At 42.5% G+C, this 17,560-nt stretch overlaps 1 protein-coding gene across 2 annotated transcripts in view; it reads right to left on the bottom strand.

Moving 5' to 3' along the window:
* The window catches only part of slc48a1a (solute carrier family 48 member 1a), a 1,064,469-nt gene that overhangs the window by 1,013,262 nt on the left and 33,647 nt on the right, over positions 1–17,560 (bottom strand). For both annotated transcript variants that reach the window (XR_007934366.1, XM_028792697.2), the window contains exon 2: positions 2,708–2,875. Coding sequence is in view for 1 of the 2 variants with exons in the window: in XM_028792697.2 (XP_028648530.1) it covers positions 2,708–2,875 (168 nt within the window). In the remaining variant the exon portion in view is untranslated. The remainder of the gene's footprint in view (positions 1–2,707; positions 2,876–17,560) is intronic.

The following is a 17,560-nucleotide window of genomic DNA, read 5'->3' as shown; positions in this document are numbered from 1 at the left end:
CAGTTTATTTTGTCTGTTCGCATCACCTTCACTAATGCCATTTCCCCAGCACACTATGGCATAGAAGATGGCAGTGGCTGCTACAGCCTGGAAGAAAATATGTAGGGTGGCCTGCATACACCAAACAACCTCAGCTTCCTCAGTAAACAGAGGCGACTCTGACCCTTCTTACAAACTCATGGCCTCTGTGTTATCTATCTATCTATCTATCTATCTATCTATCTATCTATCTATCTATCTATCTATCTATCTATCTATCTATCTATCTATCTATCTATCTATCTATCTATCTATCTATCTATCTATCTATCTATCATATAGTGTCTGTCTATCTACAGGTATCTATTGTGATGTGAAATTTTGCATACAAGTTGATAAATATTTTGTACTATCTGATGCCCGCCGTAGCATATGGCCGTGTAAGAACAGGAACGGAAAACTGTGAGAAAGGAATTCAGAAATCAAGAAGAAATAAATACTTCTTGAAAGATGGAGTTGTGAATAGGTGTTTTGATGGAGATGACAGATAATGAGTCGAAAGATCTTCCCTTAGAAAAAGCCACGTACAACTGACCATGGCTGAAGACTGGTTGTTGTAGATTATGTTTGTCTTTGGGACTTGTTGATAGTCATGGAGAAGGCGAGTCTGAGTGGGAATTGTGTGCGTTTAAATTTAAAAGGGAGATTGGTGTCGGAAGGAAGGAGAGAGATTCTGTGAATGAAGATTGTTTCAGAATTTTGGATAGCGATCAGTTTGCACTCAATAATATCTCTTATATAAATTTCTCTTGTGGTTCGTCCTGCTTCCTCTTCAAAAGCGGTCCCGCCCACATGCAGCCGACACGGCATTTCTCGATTCCTATTCGTCCTCTTCCAAACCCTTCTCCACGCTGCCTGTGGCTCCTCTTCAAAACCGGTCCCGCCCACACACAGCCGACATGGCATTTCTCGATTCCTATTCCTGTTTTTCCAAACCCTTCTCCACGCTGCCTGAGGCCTCCCATACACCCCCACGCCGCTTTTCTCGATTCCTATTCCTCCTTCGGACTACCGCATTCCCCACTCCTCTCTCATGACCCATTGGTGTCACGTCACCGCCCTGTATCTAGCCTGACCGCGTGACCTTTCACTTCAGCCATGTGTGCGCCTGGGAGTCTTTTCCGTAGCCTGCTACAGGAAGGTACTCTGTCGACCATTGCTATTCGTTTCGCTCCTTCCTATTTTCGTTATACTGCGACAGTTGTTTCCTAAGCCTTTGTTATAAAATGAACGACAGTATCCCTAATTTCCACCAAATATTGCCTGTTATCTTCCGCGGTTCTCGAGCCCTCACCGTTGCCTCTTCCATCAACAAACACAGGATGTGGAACGAAATAAAAGTCCTAAAACTCACAAAAAATATTAGAGCTCTCGAAAGTGAGGAGTCGCAGGCAGCATGGGGAAGGGTTTGGAAGAGGACGAATAGCAATCGAGAAATGCTGTGTCGGCTGCGTGTGGGCGGGACCGGTTTTGAAGAGGCAGCAGGACGAACCAGAAGAGAAACATATATATGAGATGTCTTTATTTGTAACTTAGACAAAGCAATGTAATATTAGTGTTACATTATAGATAATAACAGCAATGGTTTGATGGTTTAAGAACCCCTTCCCCCCTTTTAGCACTGAGTCTCTTTGTAATTTTATGACAGGGTTGGAGGAAGTGCCTTAAACCAGTTTGGCAAGTATTTCTCTGCTAAAGTCTCTCAGTCAACCTCCGCAGGAAAGCCAGGCTGCCTAACTGCCAAGCTTTACCTTAACGCATGGTTTGGAGGGCAGGTGTGTTGGTGTTCTATTCCCCCATTGGTCTGAAGTATGGCTTGTTGGAATTGGCTTGTATCAGAAGCCTTTAAGTACCATGATGTCCTATTGGCTGTAGGGGTTGGACAGATAATCTATAAATTTGCTCACTCCCTCCCTCACTCTCTCTCTTACCAACTGCTGAATGACCATCTCACACACCATGAACTGAAAAGGACAGCACACCTTGGCAGCCGTATTGAGACAGGCATGCGGCCTATTCTGAAGAAATCTGACCTCAAATGATCCTTAACTGGAGACATTTTAAATAATTAAGAAGTCTGTCTGCCACCTGAAACTACACATCACCATTTAATCAGGGTGTATGGTTGCCAATATTCAAATGTACTTTGCATATTGTTATTATTTATGAATATTATCAATAATGTGTGCTTACTGATCACGTGACATTGGTTTTCCAGCCTCTAACAGCTAAGAAATCTTAAGGATGATCCCAATTGAAGCTATGGAGTCGGGCACCGTGTCCAGTTAATGACATCATTCTGATATTGGGCAGAGGACAGAGATTTTTTGTCAACTGGGTGAGACAGTGCCATCGCAGAAAGCACTTCATTACTCAAAGACTCTGAAACAAATTACCAAGTCATGGAGTTGAAGCAGAAACTCTGACAACATTCAAGAAGGATCTGGATGAGATGTTGGAACAGCTGTGATATTAGCTAAATAGACGAGCAACAAATGGACTGATTGGTCTCCTCGTGTTCGTCAGACTTGTTCTGCTTTTTTATGCATTGGATTGTCTGGCCTGTGGTTGTGCCTGGCTGACAGACAGCGTAAATTACAGCATAAATGACATAATTGGCAGCCTTAACCCATTCAGAGTGGTATACATATGCACAAGCAAAACTCACTCTGGTGCTTGGTGATGGCAATAGTGAGGAAGCTGATGAAGGCCACCACAGCAAAGACAGAAAACAGAACCCCGATGAAGAAGAAGAACTTGAGGCCCTTCAGCCATGTTCGCCAGTAATCCTGGATATACATGATGTGTGTGATCAGTGCCCACAGAGCCAGGACCCCTAAAAATGGAAAAGAGAGAAAGAGAGAGAGGGGGGGCATCATTAGAGATTTGCACAACTGTACAAAAAGGTTCAAAAGGAATGATGCGGCTGCTCATCAAACCAACAAGTTGTTCATTATTACTTTTTATAACCTTCAAGCAATTTTCTTCACCTACCAGTACTGACTGTACAGAAAACGTACTACAGAAAAGTCATGTGTTTTTGGTTCCTCCACCATCAGTCGCTCACTCGTATCAGTCGAGACCCTAAGAGAATGGTTTCTCCTGCCAGTGGTCATGGAAACGTTCAGCTCTAAAGCATCTTGGAAAGGACACTACATAAAACACACCCTACTAGACTTAGGCAACATGGTGATTGTCACGTGTGTGCGCTTGGGCAACAGCTTAAGGGCTCTGGTGATGGCAGTTACTGCCGGACGAAGCAGGGGTTGGCGCTGTGTGCTGATTCCTTCTGTCCTCCTCCCACTGCAGAACGGAAGTCTGACCGCAATTCCACCTCTGACGTCACTTCCATTGTGTGCTTTTCTGGACCCTCCCCTTCCTGCCTGGTGGCCATATGACCAGCAGTTCAGCCATCTTGGAGTTACAGTCAGGTCCATACAGTAAGTATTTGGACAGTGACACAATTTTCATAATTTTAGCTCTTTGTACCACCATCAATGGGTTTGAAATGAAGCAGTCAAGATGTGATTGAAGTGCAGACTTGAAGTTTTAATTTAAGGGGTTTATCAAAAATATCATATGAGCCGTTTAGGAATGTCCGCCATTTTTATATGTGGTCTTCCAACTTTCAGGGTCTCAAAAACATTTGGACAAACTACCGTAATCATAAATATAATGATCATTTTCCATACTTTGTTTGTTAATCCTTTCCAGTCAATGACTGCCCTAATGTCTGAGCCCACGGCCTTCTCCAAGTGCTGCGTTCCCACCCTACTGATGCTTTGCCAGGCCTTTATTGCAGGTCTCTTCAGGCGCTGCTTGTTCGTTGGACTTTCTGCCATCAATTTTGTCTTCAGTAAGTGAAGTGCGAGTCCAGCTGAGTTAGGGTTAGAGTCTGTTCATTGACTTGACCATTGTGGAATCTTCCACTTGAAAAGCACTTGGTTTGCTGTCACAGTATGTTTTGGCACTTTGTCCATCTGTACTGTGAAGAGTCGTCTCATCAGTTTTGCAGCATTTGGCCAAATCTGAGCAGACAGGATAGCCACACTGTACACGTCAGAATTCATCCTGCTACTTATGCCAGCAGTCATATCATCAATAAACACCAGTGACTGACTGCCATTAGCAGTCATGCATGATCTCTACCTCTACCATGTTTCACTGATGATGTGGTATTCATCAGATCATGAGCCGTTCCTTTTTTTCTCCATACTCTTCTCTCTCCATCAACAGTACAGAGTAACGGTGATTGCGGAAGAGAAGTGAAAAAGTGAGTGCAGTCAGGGTGGACTGGGTGAAGAAGAATGTCAGGAGTGATTTATGACAGACGGATATCAGCAAGAGTGAAAGGGAAGGTCTATAGGACGGTAGTGAGACCAGCTATGTTATATGGATTGGAGACGGTGGCACAGACCAGAAAGCAGGAGACAGAGCTGGAGGTAGCAGAGTTAAAGATGCAAAGATTTGCATTGGGTGTGACTAGGATGGATAGGATTAGAAATGAGGACATTAGAGGGTCAGCTCAAGTTGGACGGTTGGGAGACAAAGTCAGAGAGGCGAGATTGCGTTGGTCTGGACACGTGCAGAGGAGAGATGAGGGGTATAATGAGAGAAGGGTTCTAAGGATAGAGCTGCCAGGTAAGAGGAAAAGAGGAAATCCTAAGAGAAGGCTGATGGATGTGATGAGAGAGGAAATGCAGGTGATGGGTGTGACAGAGCAAGATGGAGAGGAAAAGAAGAGATAGGAAAAAAATGATCCACTGTGGCAACACCTAGAAGCCGAAAGAAGAAGACTCTTCTCTATTCATCATTCTAGTACATAGTGATCTGAGTTTCCTTTGTCCAAAGAAACCTGTTCTAAAACCTATTTTTTGAAAAAATGCTTTCTGACAAAGTCTGATCTCTCCTTCCTATGCTTGAGGTCTACCAGTGGTTTGCACCTTCTAGTACTCCCTCTGTCTTTACTTTCATGAAGTCTTCTCTTGATTGTAGACTGTCAATGATAGGTGTTCCTCCTGAAGAGTGGCATTGGTTTGGCTAACTGTCGTGAATTTGGTTCTTCTTTACCAAGGACAGAATTCTGCAATCATCCAGCACAGTTGTCTTCTGTGGTTGTCCAGACATTCTGGTGTTACTGAACACACCAGTTTGTTCCTTCTCTTTAGGCATCTTCCAAATTGTTGACACGATCACTCCTGGGGCCTCATGTATAAACGGTGCGTACGCACAGAAATGTTGCGTACGAACGTTTCCACGCTCAAATCGCGATGTATAAAACCTAAACTTGGCGTAAAGCCACGCACATTTCCACGGTAACTCATTCCTTGGCGTACGCAATTTATCCGCCCGGTTTTGCAGACTGGCGGCACCCAGCGTCAAAGCAGTGCTACTGTTCCTGTGTGATCACCCTTTCATTCTTAAATCCACATTCCTGGCGCGGCTTTATAAATACACTGAAATTAACTGCATATTGTTTATTAGTGTAATGCATCTGATTGTAATTAACCTGCAGCAACATAATGGTCCAGGGAATAGCCATAGTATTCCAAATACCATAACTGCTTTAGCGTTGTAACTCTCACTGCATGTTCTTTCAGCTGATCCCGTTAAGGGTTGCCACAGCAGATCATCTTTTTCCACATTACTCTCACTGCACCACTCGGAGTATTTATATCACTGTATCTGAGTGGGAAATCACAGCAGCAGCTGATCGGAAAGAGAATTATCGGTATACAGAATGAAGCAGACGCTGCCTGAGCCACAGCAAACGCTTTAGTCCCTGTACGGACTTCGCGGTTTAGAAACAGTTTCATCCCAAGAACTCTAAACACACTCAATCAGTCCATCAAGTGCTCCTTGTAGAAATATTTGGACTTATAAGTACAATTACCCCACTGTAAACTTGCACTACAGTTATAATATTGCACAACCTGCGCCACTTTATAAAGCGCGTATTTACATGTGATGACGGTATTCATTTCTAAGACGAAATGCAGCAAAACATGTTGATTATATTATACAGATAAAACTTTAACTTCATTTAAATAATCTGTATTGTTTATAATTAAACATGTGAGGACACGGTACCGCAGCGCTAGCTAGTTCAGTAATTGTTCCTGCCTTGCTCTGTATTCTTGCTGGTGCTGACGCGACACTGGAAAGATAGACGGATATAATAATTAAACACGTACTACTAAGATATTTCAATGTTCCTTAAAAGTTTGAAGAATCGAAGTTCTAAGCTTACAAATGGCTTCACGTCTATTACAGAGCTTATTGTGTGGCAATTGAGTTTTTGGAGAAAGAAAAGTAAGGACAGGAATTGGAGGTTAGTACGTTTGAAAGAGACAGTACTGCTGTGATAAATTATTTAATTGAAGGTTGCGCATGGCGCAGCAAGCCTCTTGCGTGAGACATGAACAAGCACTGCGCCACCGTGTTCCCATGTTTAATAACAAGGTTTCATTCCTATCATCATGAAAAAGATATCACGTATACATCTCAGTATTTTAATTATTCAGAGAGCTGTAATATCACGAATGTAATGGATTATGTGTCCTGTCGGAGAAAGAGAAAGAACGGAAGCACATAGTGATTCACACACGTAGAGCACATAGAAGATCAAATACAGAACAAAGCATTTAACATGCCACTTTAGTTACAATGGGATTTGAGAAACTAGTAAATTAAACGATTTTAAGATGAAGTTTATGATGTTCTACTTTAATGGCAAAATAAACTACGTGATTAAAGTGGAAATTTCGAGATTAAAGTTGACATTTCGTGCTTTTTTCCCCACTGTGTGCCTTTTTTTTGTCTGTACCCTAATAAGCTTTCATATGACACTCAGACGGTGGGCTACGACTCGCTTTTTCACGGCGACTTTGATATGTGATTTCTTTTTTATTTCGGGCACTGTGCGACTTTGTGAAGTTGAGCCTTCGAGTTTCTCCGACACTCTGTCACTCTATCAGCTTCCTTTTGTTGATTATACCACTGTTTAAACCAACAAATAGTACGTTTTTCCTTTGCCTCCACTTGGTATTCGCTGAAATTCTTATATTTTCTCCCGTGCTTTTCCCATTGTCTTTTCACAGAAGGCTATTTATATTGATTTGCATATTCAAAGAGGCGTAATTCTGGGAGGAGTTGGGGCGGGACAGAAGGCGCGTGCACGTGCGTTACTTTTCACGCAAATCGGGATTTATGTAGTAGAAGAACGTGAAAGTATGCGTGCACACAGATTCCTGCATCTGGATTTTTCTGTGCATACGCACAATCCCGCTTTTGTGCTTACGCCATGTTATAGTGTGAGTTCTACGCACAGCGTTATACATGAGGCCCCAGGTGTTTCTGCTCACTCTCTCTGATCGGTTCGTTCTTGTTTTCTCTTACTACCGATGGCCTGTTTTTATGTGCATGCACATCTCTTTGGACCTCATATTGAGAGTTCACAGCGACAGCTTCCAAATACAAATTCCACACATGTAATCAACTGCAGACCTTCTATCTGCTAAACAGTTAATGAAATTATGAGGGACCTGCTCACTCATCTGCTCACACATGACTATGGAACAGCTTGTCAGTCAAGTGTCCAAATACTTTCGAGCCCCTGAAAAAGGGTGTGTAGCATGTATAAAAATGGCTGTCATTCCTAAATGGCTCATATGATATTTTAGTTAATCCCTCTGAATTAATGCTGAAAGCCTACACTTCAATCATATAATCATTTCTTCATTTCAAATCCATTGTCTTGGTGTATGGACCCAAAATAATGAAAATGGTGTCACTAGTGCTGGGCGGTATACCGGTTCATACAGAAAGCTGTTTTTTATTTTTGTTATGATATGGATTTTTCTTATACCGTAACACCGGTTTAAATTGCCTAAACAATGTTTGGAACGTGGTGCAGCGGGAAACTGTTTAAGGGGGACCTTTTTCACTGCTACACTGCTAAACACATGCAACGGAGTACATGCGGTAGTGGAGGTATTGCGCAGTGAAAATAGACAGAGAACATTCCGAAACTGAAGCTGTAGCAGACGATAACGATAACGATATCTCTTGCTCGTTTGCGCGCGTCTCTCTCATACTCGTTTAGAAAAGCAGGTGCGCATCATACACGAGGACATTTTTTTCTGTAATGTTTACTTCTTCTGCTTGGGCTCTCTCCCTCGCTCTCTCTCTTACGCACTCTCTCTCTCTCTCTTGCTCATTAGTTCGCGCGCGTGTGCTCTCTCTCTCTCTCTCTCTCTCGCTCTCTCTTGCTTGCTTGTTCACGTGCGTGCGCTCTCTCTCACTCTCTCTCTCGTTTGCGCGCACTCTCAAATATGGGGATGGATATTTGTGGAGTAAACCACAAGACAATGATTATATTTTTATATTATGTACATTAAAGAACTATCAACAACAAATCAAATCCAATCAATAATATATTGAACAATTATTGTAAAAGTAAAGTTGAATAAATCGGACTCTGCAGCTGATTGAATAAAAGGTAAAGTATCACTTCCGGTTAGCGGAAATAACCCAAAAGTTGACAGAAATCTATGTTTTGTACCTAATACTTTTATACCTAATAAAAATGTAGTTGACATAATTGAAGGCATACATAATTCCAGAAATGGTATTTTCGGATACAGGGAGGTCTAAAGCAACGAGATTCATCAAAATGTTCAAATCCAATTTTTGGACAATTCCAATAGTTTCCCTTGTGAAAAGATCAGACTCGACACACTTAAAAAATGGTTAGGGGTAGCCACCCGTATAATTTCCCAGGCTGCAATGGGTTTTGAAGTCAAGACTTAAGTGTCTTTGATGGGAGTCCAAAACAAGACTGACGACTGGTGGAAAAATTGTCGGCTTTAAATGCCATAACCGGAAGTGACATATGGGGGACAGGAAGTGATGGGTTTCTGACGTCATGACCGGAAGTGACGTCTTCAGGGTTGATTCAGGCAGGTTTTCCCATTTTTGGTCTGCAGAGACAACAGAAGAAGGTTTAGCGCACCCTGCCACCCTGTGGCCTGCAGTGGAATTATCTTCACTTGGTCAATACAGCTCCCTCCTATTCGCACGTCGGTGACACCCTATACTTCATATACGAGAAAGTCAGGGAGGTCTAAAACGTCGAGATTCATCAAAATCTCAACATTGAATTTTTGGACAATTACAATACTTTCCATATACTTTGTATACAAGTATGTAAAAACACAAAATGAATAATTGCCAGATCTAGGAAGTGATTAATGAAGAAAAAGGAGTGCTACGCTGGTGTGTCGTTGTTCAGTTTTGGTGGTGTAACAGTTGACAAGCTCATGTTTGGGTAGGAAATTCAGGTGCCATGGAATAGGCCTCAGACATCAGGAGTGATACAGATGATGACACCTGCTCTCATGTGGCAAGGTGTTACCGTTTTTTGAGTCCATGCATGTTGCTCTGAAGCTTGTTGCTGTGTTTTATTTAACTGTTTCTTCACTAGAATTTAGCAGGCTTGTACCAACGGGCGACATCAACAGCAATCAAATATTGATTACTTACATCACCAATGCGCAAGAACAAAACAGTTGGTGCTGTTGTGTTGTAATTCTGAGAGGGTCTTCTAGCTCTGTGAGGAGGATTACTTGTGTACTGTTTTGTGTGTTGTATTGATCCCATTTCTAGACACCCACTACATGCCAAACCTACCTGATTTCTAAATTTAGGACCACCAACGAATAATGGCTGGTGAGATTTCCTACAGAGTAGCCCACTGAATGGTGTCCATACAAATGATGATTTAAGTTTGAAGTGAATGTTTTGCAATAAAAACCTTCCTGCTTACTCAATGAATGCACTGCTCTCCGTAATGTTTGGGTCAAAGACACATTTTTCCTTGATTTACCCCTCAAACAATTCAAACATCGTGATTAAAGTGCACATTGCAGACTTTCATTTAACGGGATTTCCATACATTTTGGTTACACTGTGTAGAGATGACAATGCTTTTTCTTCAGGGCACCATAATGTTTGGGACACTTGGCGTCACAGGTGTTTGTGATTCCTCAGGTGGGTTTCATGACTTCATAGGATACCTCAGCTTGCTTCTACCCTTTGGAGTTTGTAGTCACCATTGTTCAACATGAGGACAAGAGCTGTGGTAATGAAAGTCAAGAAAGCCATTATGAGGCTGAAAAACAAGAATAAAACCATTGGAGACATCAATGAAACCTGAGGATGAGCGAAATCAACTGTCTAGAATATCATGAAGAAGAAAGAACACACTGGTGAGCTCAGTAATCACAAAGGGACTGGCAGGCCAAGGCCTTTCATATGCTGAAGAGAAAAGGGGTCAAGCCTCTGAAACAAGCAGGAACTGAAGACGGCTGCATTAGAGGTTTGGCAGAGCATCACCAGACACCTGCTAATGTCTATGAATCACAGACTTCAAGCAGTCATTGCATATAAGGGATATGAGACAAAGTGCTAAATATGACGGTTTTAATAGACCTGCCATTGCTGTGTCCCAAACATTATGGTTGCCTGAAATTGGTGGACTGTGTAAAAATAGTGTTATCATTTCTACAAGCTGTGACCAAAACGCATGCAAATCCCCTTGAACTGTAATGTGCACTTTAATCATGACACCTGAATTGTTTGAAATTTTAAACTGTGGAGCAGAGGGGGACATCAAGGAAAAATGTGTCTTTGTCCCAAACATTATGGAGGCCACTGTATGTGTGTGTGTGTGTGTGGAGTTGGAGTGACAACGATGAGTTTTACCACCATAGCAACAGCCTTGCCCGTCTCCTGCCTTTGCATGCTGAGTCCATAAATGCCGTTGTTTGTAAAAGAAACTGCCTCATTATATGGCCGACTACTGTGAAACCCGCTGCAAACATGAAGAAAGATAACACCGCCAGCACCACAGCAGCCCATAATTATTTAAAGGATCAATTTACCAACTATTAATAAATGGAAGTTGGCTTGAAACAATAATGTACGCAAATTCAATGTCTCAAATGTATTGGTGAGGCTCGCATTAAAAATATGAAGATGAGCCTTTCTGGCACTAAATGACCAAACCTTAGATGTCTGCACATGACAAGTAATTGTTAATCTTTCTGTAGATGGCTTATGCGGGGGCTCAAATAGGTGGCTAGCAGGAGGGATAACCTTACCATCAATGCTACTTTAATAAGCCAGGCTGAAAATATACATTGGGAGCCCAGAGTGTCAAAGACCACCACTGGTCCTCAAGTTGAAAGAAATCACATCACAGGAAAGTGGCTGTGAAACTTCACATACATCAGTCAGTCTGTTCATATGATGAAGTATTCCTTAATAAAAACAAAGCTGTAACCTGACATCGAAGAAGAGTCGTAATGCAGTAAAAGGAAAAAGCCACATTTACCTCCCGCGGGGACAAATAAAGTTCTATCTATCATATAGTGCCTTTCACATCTATCTATCTATCATATAGTGCCTTTCACATCTATCTATCTATCTATCTATCTATCTATCTATCTATCTATCTATCTATCTATCTATCTATCTATCTATCTATCTATCATATAGTGCCTTTCACATCTATCTATCTGTCTATCTATCATATAGTGCCTTTCACATCTATCTATCTATCTATCTATCTATCTATCTATCTATCTATCTATCTATCTATCTATCTATCTATCTATCTATCATATAGTGCCTTTCACATCTATCTATCTGTCTATCTATCATATAGTGCCTTTCACATGTATCTATCTATCTATTAAATAGTGTGTCATCTTGTTCCATATCTTCCTGTCCTCTTCATCTTGTTCTGTTACACCCATCACCTGCATGTCCTCTCTCACCACATCCATAAACCTCTTAGGCCTTTCTCTTTTTCTTTTTCCGGGCAGCCCTATCCTTACCATCCTTCTCCCAATATACCCAGCATCTCTCCTCTGCACATGTCTCCAACCCATATAACAAAGTTGGTCTCACTACCGTCCTGTGACAAACATTAAAAATCATTTGCCCGCCTGAGGGACCTCTACAAGATGATTACCCCTTAGAACTTCTAAGGGTTTCTAATAATTTTGTGACTAGACACTTTTGGATGTCTTTGTAGAATAAGCTAGAATTTATTTCTTTTCATTCCCTTTTTGTTTTGTTGTACTGCGAAGCCATGAAATGTGTGGGTGGATGACAAAGCATTTTTTAATTTCAATACTTTATGGGAAGAATTTTTTTAATAAAATGAAAAGGTACTGATATTTTGTAAAATGTTATTTTGTATATGCTGTAAACTGCCCCAGTATGTTTAGATGGATTTTAGTGAATGGAGGCAAAAAGTGAGCATAAAAGAAAAAATCCTCCCCAACCACTCACCCTAACAAGCCTGTCCATGGGATGCCCAGACAGGACACCTGGCAACAGAGGGGTCTCAGCAGCCAGGCCAGGATCCAAAGAGATGGCAGTGCCAACCACAGTGCTGCCTGGGGTGTTATTACCATGTAATAACTTGGGATAGCCACCCTGCCACATTGCCCATCCCATCCCATAAACACATCCTTCTAGTTAACCATCGTTCTTGTGCTGGCCTTTGGGGTGGCAGGGATGTTTATTCCCCCCTATGAAGATTAGCAGTAATGCCACTCAACTTAAAACCTTGTGAAATGCCTGGAACTGAAAATAACCAAATCAACAAAATGGCATCTCCAGTTCTATCAGCTGACCCCTCACTTGCCTCTTGAGGCAAAAAAAAAAACAAAAAAAAAAAACAAAGCACATGCCTGAAAAATTAGAGCAGATAAACCAAGCGGAGCTAATGTGGTGTAACTCATCGGCTTGAAAGTCTGATGTCAGCAGAAGTGATCTTTTTTGGACATCTCAGCGGGAAGCTGACTGTAACATGACTTGGCAAAAAAAAAATAAGAGCTGTGTCAAGACTTGAGGAAGGACGTGCGCGCCACAGTAGTGTGTCAAAGGTGAAACACGCGCAGGTCCTGGCATCTGTCCTTCTGTAACTGGCTCAGTTAGCCCACACCCACTTTTGATTTAGCAGGACGTCTTGAAGCCAAGCACTGGTTCAAGTGTCCATCTCATCTGAGCTGGGATTGCAAACAAGCATTTGGACATTTTATATATCCTCTCCACACACACACATTTCAAACCTATGTGTGTTACTCAACCAATTACATTAGTTACCCGTGTCATTCAGAACTGACTTTAAAATGCTACTTATGGTGTACAAAGCCTTAAATAATCTGCTCCATCCTATATTTCAGAATGCCTCTCACCTTATACTTCAAATTGTAACCTTAGATCTTCAAAAGAGGGTCTGCTTATAATTCTAAGAGCTAAACTTAAAAGAAGTGGTGAGGCAGCCTTCTGCTGTTATGGACCTAAAATCTGGAATAGCTTACTGATAATATGGTGGAGCACTTTAAAAAACTGTGTGGCCTGCAGAGGGTGCTCCTGCCACCCACACCCAACACAGACAGATGCAGGACACAAGTTCCACACACACGCTTTTATTATTTTTCTCTTTCCTCGTGGCAAACGCCTTTCCCCATTTTCCCACCTGTACAGTGCAGTTCCAAAGCTCAAATAGAGTACTTTCTTTTCTTTTCTTTCCTGTCTCTGTCCACCTCCACTCCCCCCAGCAAGCTTCGTCCTCCACCTCCCGACTCAGGCTCCCGGAGTAGTGGCAACTGGCTCCTTTTATAGGGCACCCAACCGAGAGATGCTCCTGGTGTCCATCGACCATCTTCTAGGCAGCAGTTCCAGGTGTGGTGGAAGTGCTGCCACACAGGGTTCAACAGTACCTGCAACGCCCCCTGGTGGTACCCACTGAACCCAGCAGGGCTGCTACAAATTCCAACACCCCAGGAGCCCTGAGGGAGAAAGAGGCACCACTGCAACCCAGAGGAGGTGGGAAAATGGGGGAAGGCGTTTGCCACGAGGAAAGAGAAAAATAATAAAAGCGTGTGTGTGGAACTTGTCTCGGGTGGATTTAATATTCTTAGTATGCTTTCTCCCCCAGTCCTACCACTATATACCTGTAGGTGTCCCGGCCCGATGCCACAACTGCTAAAAACCTTATTATTTTAACATTGCTTTCTTATAGCTACATTTTAGTGTACTGTTAAGCTGTATGTGCATTTAATTATCATTTTCATCAAAGCTCTGCAATCCCTACGTTCTTTTTCCATTTTTTCTATGGTGGCGATCTGCACCAACACCACCTAATCAGGGCACCATGCAGACCCTACATTAATGGACTGAAGGCAGTGCCCCAGAGGTCCACATCATCATTAAATTCTTTCACGTGAAGCCTGAAAGCTGTGAGGACTGATTGAGATCATTGATGTTAGCTAGAATGCCTAGTGGAGGCTCGGTGGTCTCGGAACCCCTGAAGATTTTTTACTCCAGCCTTCTGGAGCTTTTTTTTTTTGTTTGTTTTTTCTGTCCTCCCAGTTATCAGACTTTACTTTAGGTCTTTGTTATTTATTATTGCGTAATCTTATTTTTATTTTGATATTTTTATAAAATGTTTGTTCTTCATCTTGTAAAGCACTTTGAGCTACATCATTTGTATGAAAATGTCAATTAGGAATATAGTGCAGAAGGATTGAAAATTCACTTACAATAAAATTGATAAAATTTAAGTAGCAAACAAGTCAAAGAACTGCCATGAAAGGCTCAGTGGGGACTGGGGGAGTAAGTATGGGGAGGAAATGTTTCTGGAAACTGATTGTGCAGAGTTGCACATTTAGTGGGAAGTTAAGAGAAAGAAAGAGAAAGCCTGGAAAATACAAGAGTGGAGAGGACATGTCACTAGAAAACGGTGACACAAACAACATGGGAAGAGCATTTACCAATGTGAAAGAGGAGTGGGGACGTCTCTGGGGTAATTTCGGGCAGAGTAGGCCCGATGATTTAAATTGTCCCAACTGTGCATTTTAAATACACCGGTGACTTCTCCACTCTTTTCCAATTGAGGAAAAAATGTACTAATTGGAAGATTAATATAAAAATGTAGTGCTGAAGGCAGAAGAGAAATGTATCATTTAAAGTCTGAGAGGACACGTCACTGGGAAGTGCAAATCCAATTCATAAGGCTGCAAGACAATTTAAGGAAGACTATGGAGGGTGTTAGGAAATGTGTGAATGCCAAGGAAATGTCTGTCGGGGGAGAGAGCGGGGGACACACTGGTGCAGAGCCGGCATGTTAGTGGGAAATGAGGGGGAGGATCACTTGGCACACTGGGAAATACACACCGTGGATACAATGCTGGGAGCTTTTAAAACTGAAAACAAAGACGGCCTTAGTATCGTCACGAGAACCACAAACCTCTTCACTGTACATACAACCAACTGTGGTAATGCGCGACCAAATTTATGATGAAGAAGCCTTAAACTTGAAGTAGCGGTATTTATAAGGTTGTAAGGAAGTAAGCTTACCGTTTGTGTGTAGAGGGCGCTGCCGCGGGGCCACCTAGCGGGTGAGCGCTGTGAGGCACGGTGTGTCTGGACACACGGTAGAATGGCCAGTACGGGCTTCCTCCGCACATGTTCAGTTTTATACGCCGGTGTCCTCGCAGCCTGCCCAGCTCAAGCGACTTTAGGTGCAAGAAAATGCCGGCATTTGTTTGTATAAACAGGATTGAGTCCGAGATTGGGATCCCATATTGTGAAGAAATTAATTTACTTACTGGTGAGTCGGCAGCTGGTGTGCTTGAGCACAACGTAACTGTCCTTTGGGCTTACGCGCGCGACCTGCAATGGGTTCGATTTTAAATACACTATAGGGTGGTCCAGATATAATTATGCAATTTTCATTACGCTATAACTTATTAAGTTTATTACATAGACAATTCACAGCACCTGCCCTGCACATAAGAGATTTCACTTAAAATTCTTTTTGTTGCCAATAGATGGCAGCACCTGCCCTGCATTCCAAAATGGCGGGGAGGCGGTTGTCAGTCGAACAGTTGCATAATTAGATCTGGACCACATAGTTGCTCGGGGCGTGGCGTGAACGCGCTAGTGTCTACCTGGATAGGTGCGTGAGGTAGACGGGGTGGCAGATTGGCTGGGCAATCTTGCCAGTTATATTTAAGGAGTTACCAGCCAACAGGGGTCGTCATTGGACTTTAAGGCGAGGTAAGAGTAAGCACGGCTGAGCTATTGGAGGAGCAGTTGTGATTTTGGCAGCTTTGTACATATTCTTTTGTATACTGTACAGAGTTATATATCTCCTAGTGATCATTTTGGTGTGGGTATATATACTTATTTGGTGCTAAGATAATTTTGATTTTGGGTTTGGTGCAACTGTTTTTGTACACACTCACACACTTGTTTTTGTTCTTGTGCATTTTTTTTTCGTTTCCTGTTGGAGGAGCTTCTTGAGCCAGAGATAAAAGAAGACAACCTTCATTATTGGAGTGTGTGTGTAGTTTTTGTAGGAGTGACTGTTTTTGTAAATACACCATATTTTTCCTTTTTTTTTTGGTTTTTATTTATTTATGAAGAAGTGTCAGTGCTGAAGGATGGTGTCTCAAAGCCCACCTGACACTACTGCATTTTTTGTTGTACAGTACTTTTGTAAGTAAACTTGCACCATTCACCCTTCAATTTTTGTCTGTGTCTCATCTCTCCACTGATCCTGTTCGGTTCCTAAACTATCAGATGTCCAGAGTGTAGGCTGGGGTCACTTCCCACTACACGGGATATCACGCCAACATGCAACACGCCATCACTCTTTTATTTAAGAGCAAATGTTTTGCTGTGTAGATTTTGCCTCACAGTAAGTTGTCTGGGATTTGCATCTCAGGTGCTTCTTGCGTGGACTTTGCATGTTCTCCCCGTGTCCATTGGGATTTCCTCCCACAGTCCAAAGACATGCAGGTTAGGTGGATTGGTGATTCTAAATTGGCCCTAGTGTGTGCTTGGTGTGTGGGTGTGTTTGTGTGTGTCCTGCGGTGGGTTGGCACCCTGCCCGGGATTGGTTCCCTGCCTTGTGCCCTGTGTTGGCTGGGATTGGCTCCAGCAGACCCCCGTGACCCTGTGTTCGGTTTCAGCGGGTTGGAAAATGGATGGATGGATGGATTTTGCCTCACAGTAAGTTGTCTGGGATTTGCATCTCAGGTGCTTCTTGCGTGGACTTTGCATGTTCTCCCCGTGTCCATTGGGATTTCCTCCCACAGGCCAAAGTGGTGGAGAAAATCTTTTAATAATCTGATAGCATCATGGACTCTTAGGGCTCGTTTATACTTCACGCTCAGAATGTGTATACACACGCATCATGGCTGCCCAGTGTTCATTTGACGTGTCCTCTGAGCAGGAAATTAATGTGCGTGAGTATCAGCACCAACAAATAGTCGAAGGGGCACAGTGTTATAAAGTCAGAATGTGTCGTCAGAGTCTCTTGTTTACTATCTACTGTACATGTGACAGAAAGCCACTTTGTGGATCCTACAGGATCGATGTGTACGCTTCGATCTTTGATGAATAGTCTGATGTGGTGAAGCAAAATGCTGACATA

The sequence above is a fragment of the Erpetoichthys calabaricus genome, chromosome 3 (genome assembly GCF_900747795.2).
Source record: "Erpetoichthys calabaricus chromosome 3, fErpCal1.3, whole genome shotgun sequence".
Classification (NCBI taxonomy): Eukaryota; Metazoa; Chordata; class Cladistia; order Polypteriformes; family Polypteridae; genus Erpetoichthys; species Erpetoichthys calabaricus.
This window is presented reverse-complemented; position numbering and strand designations above follow the sequence as displayed.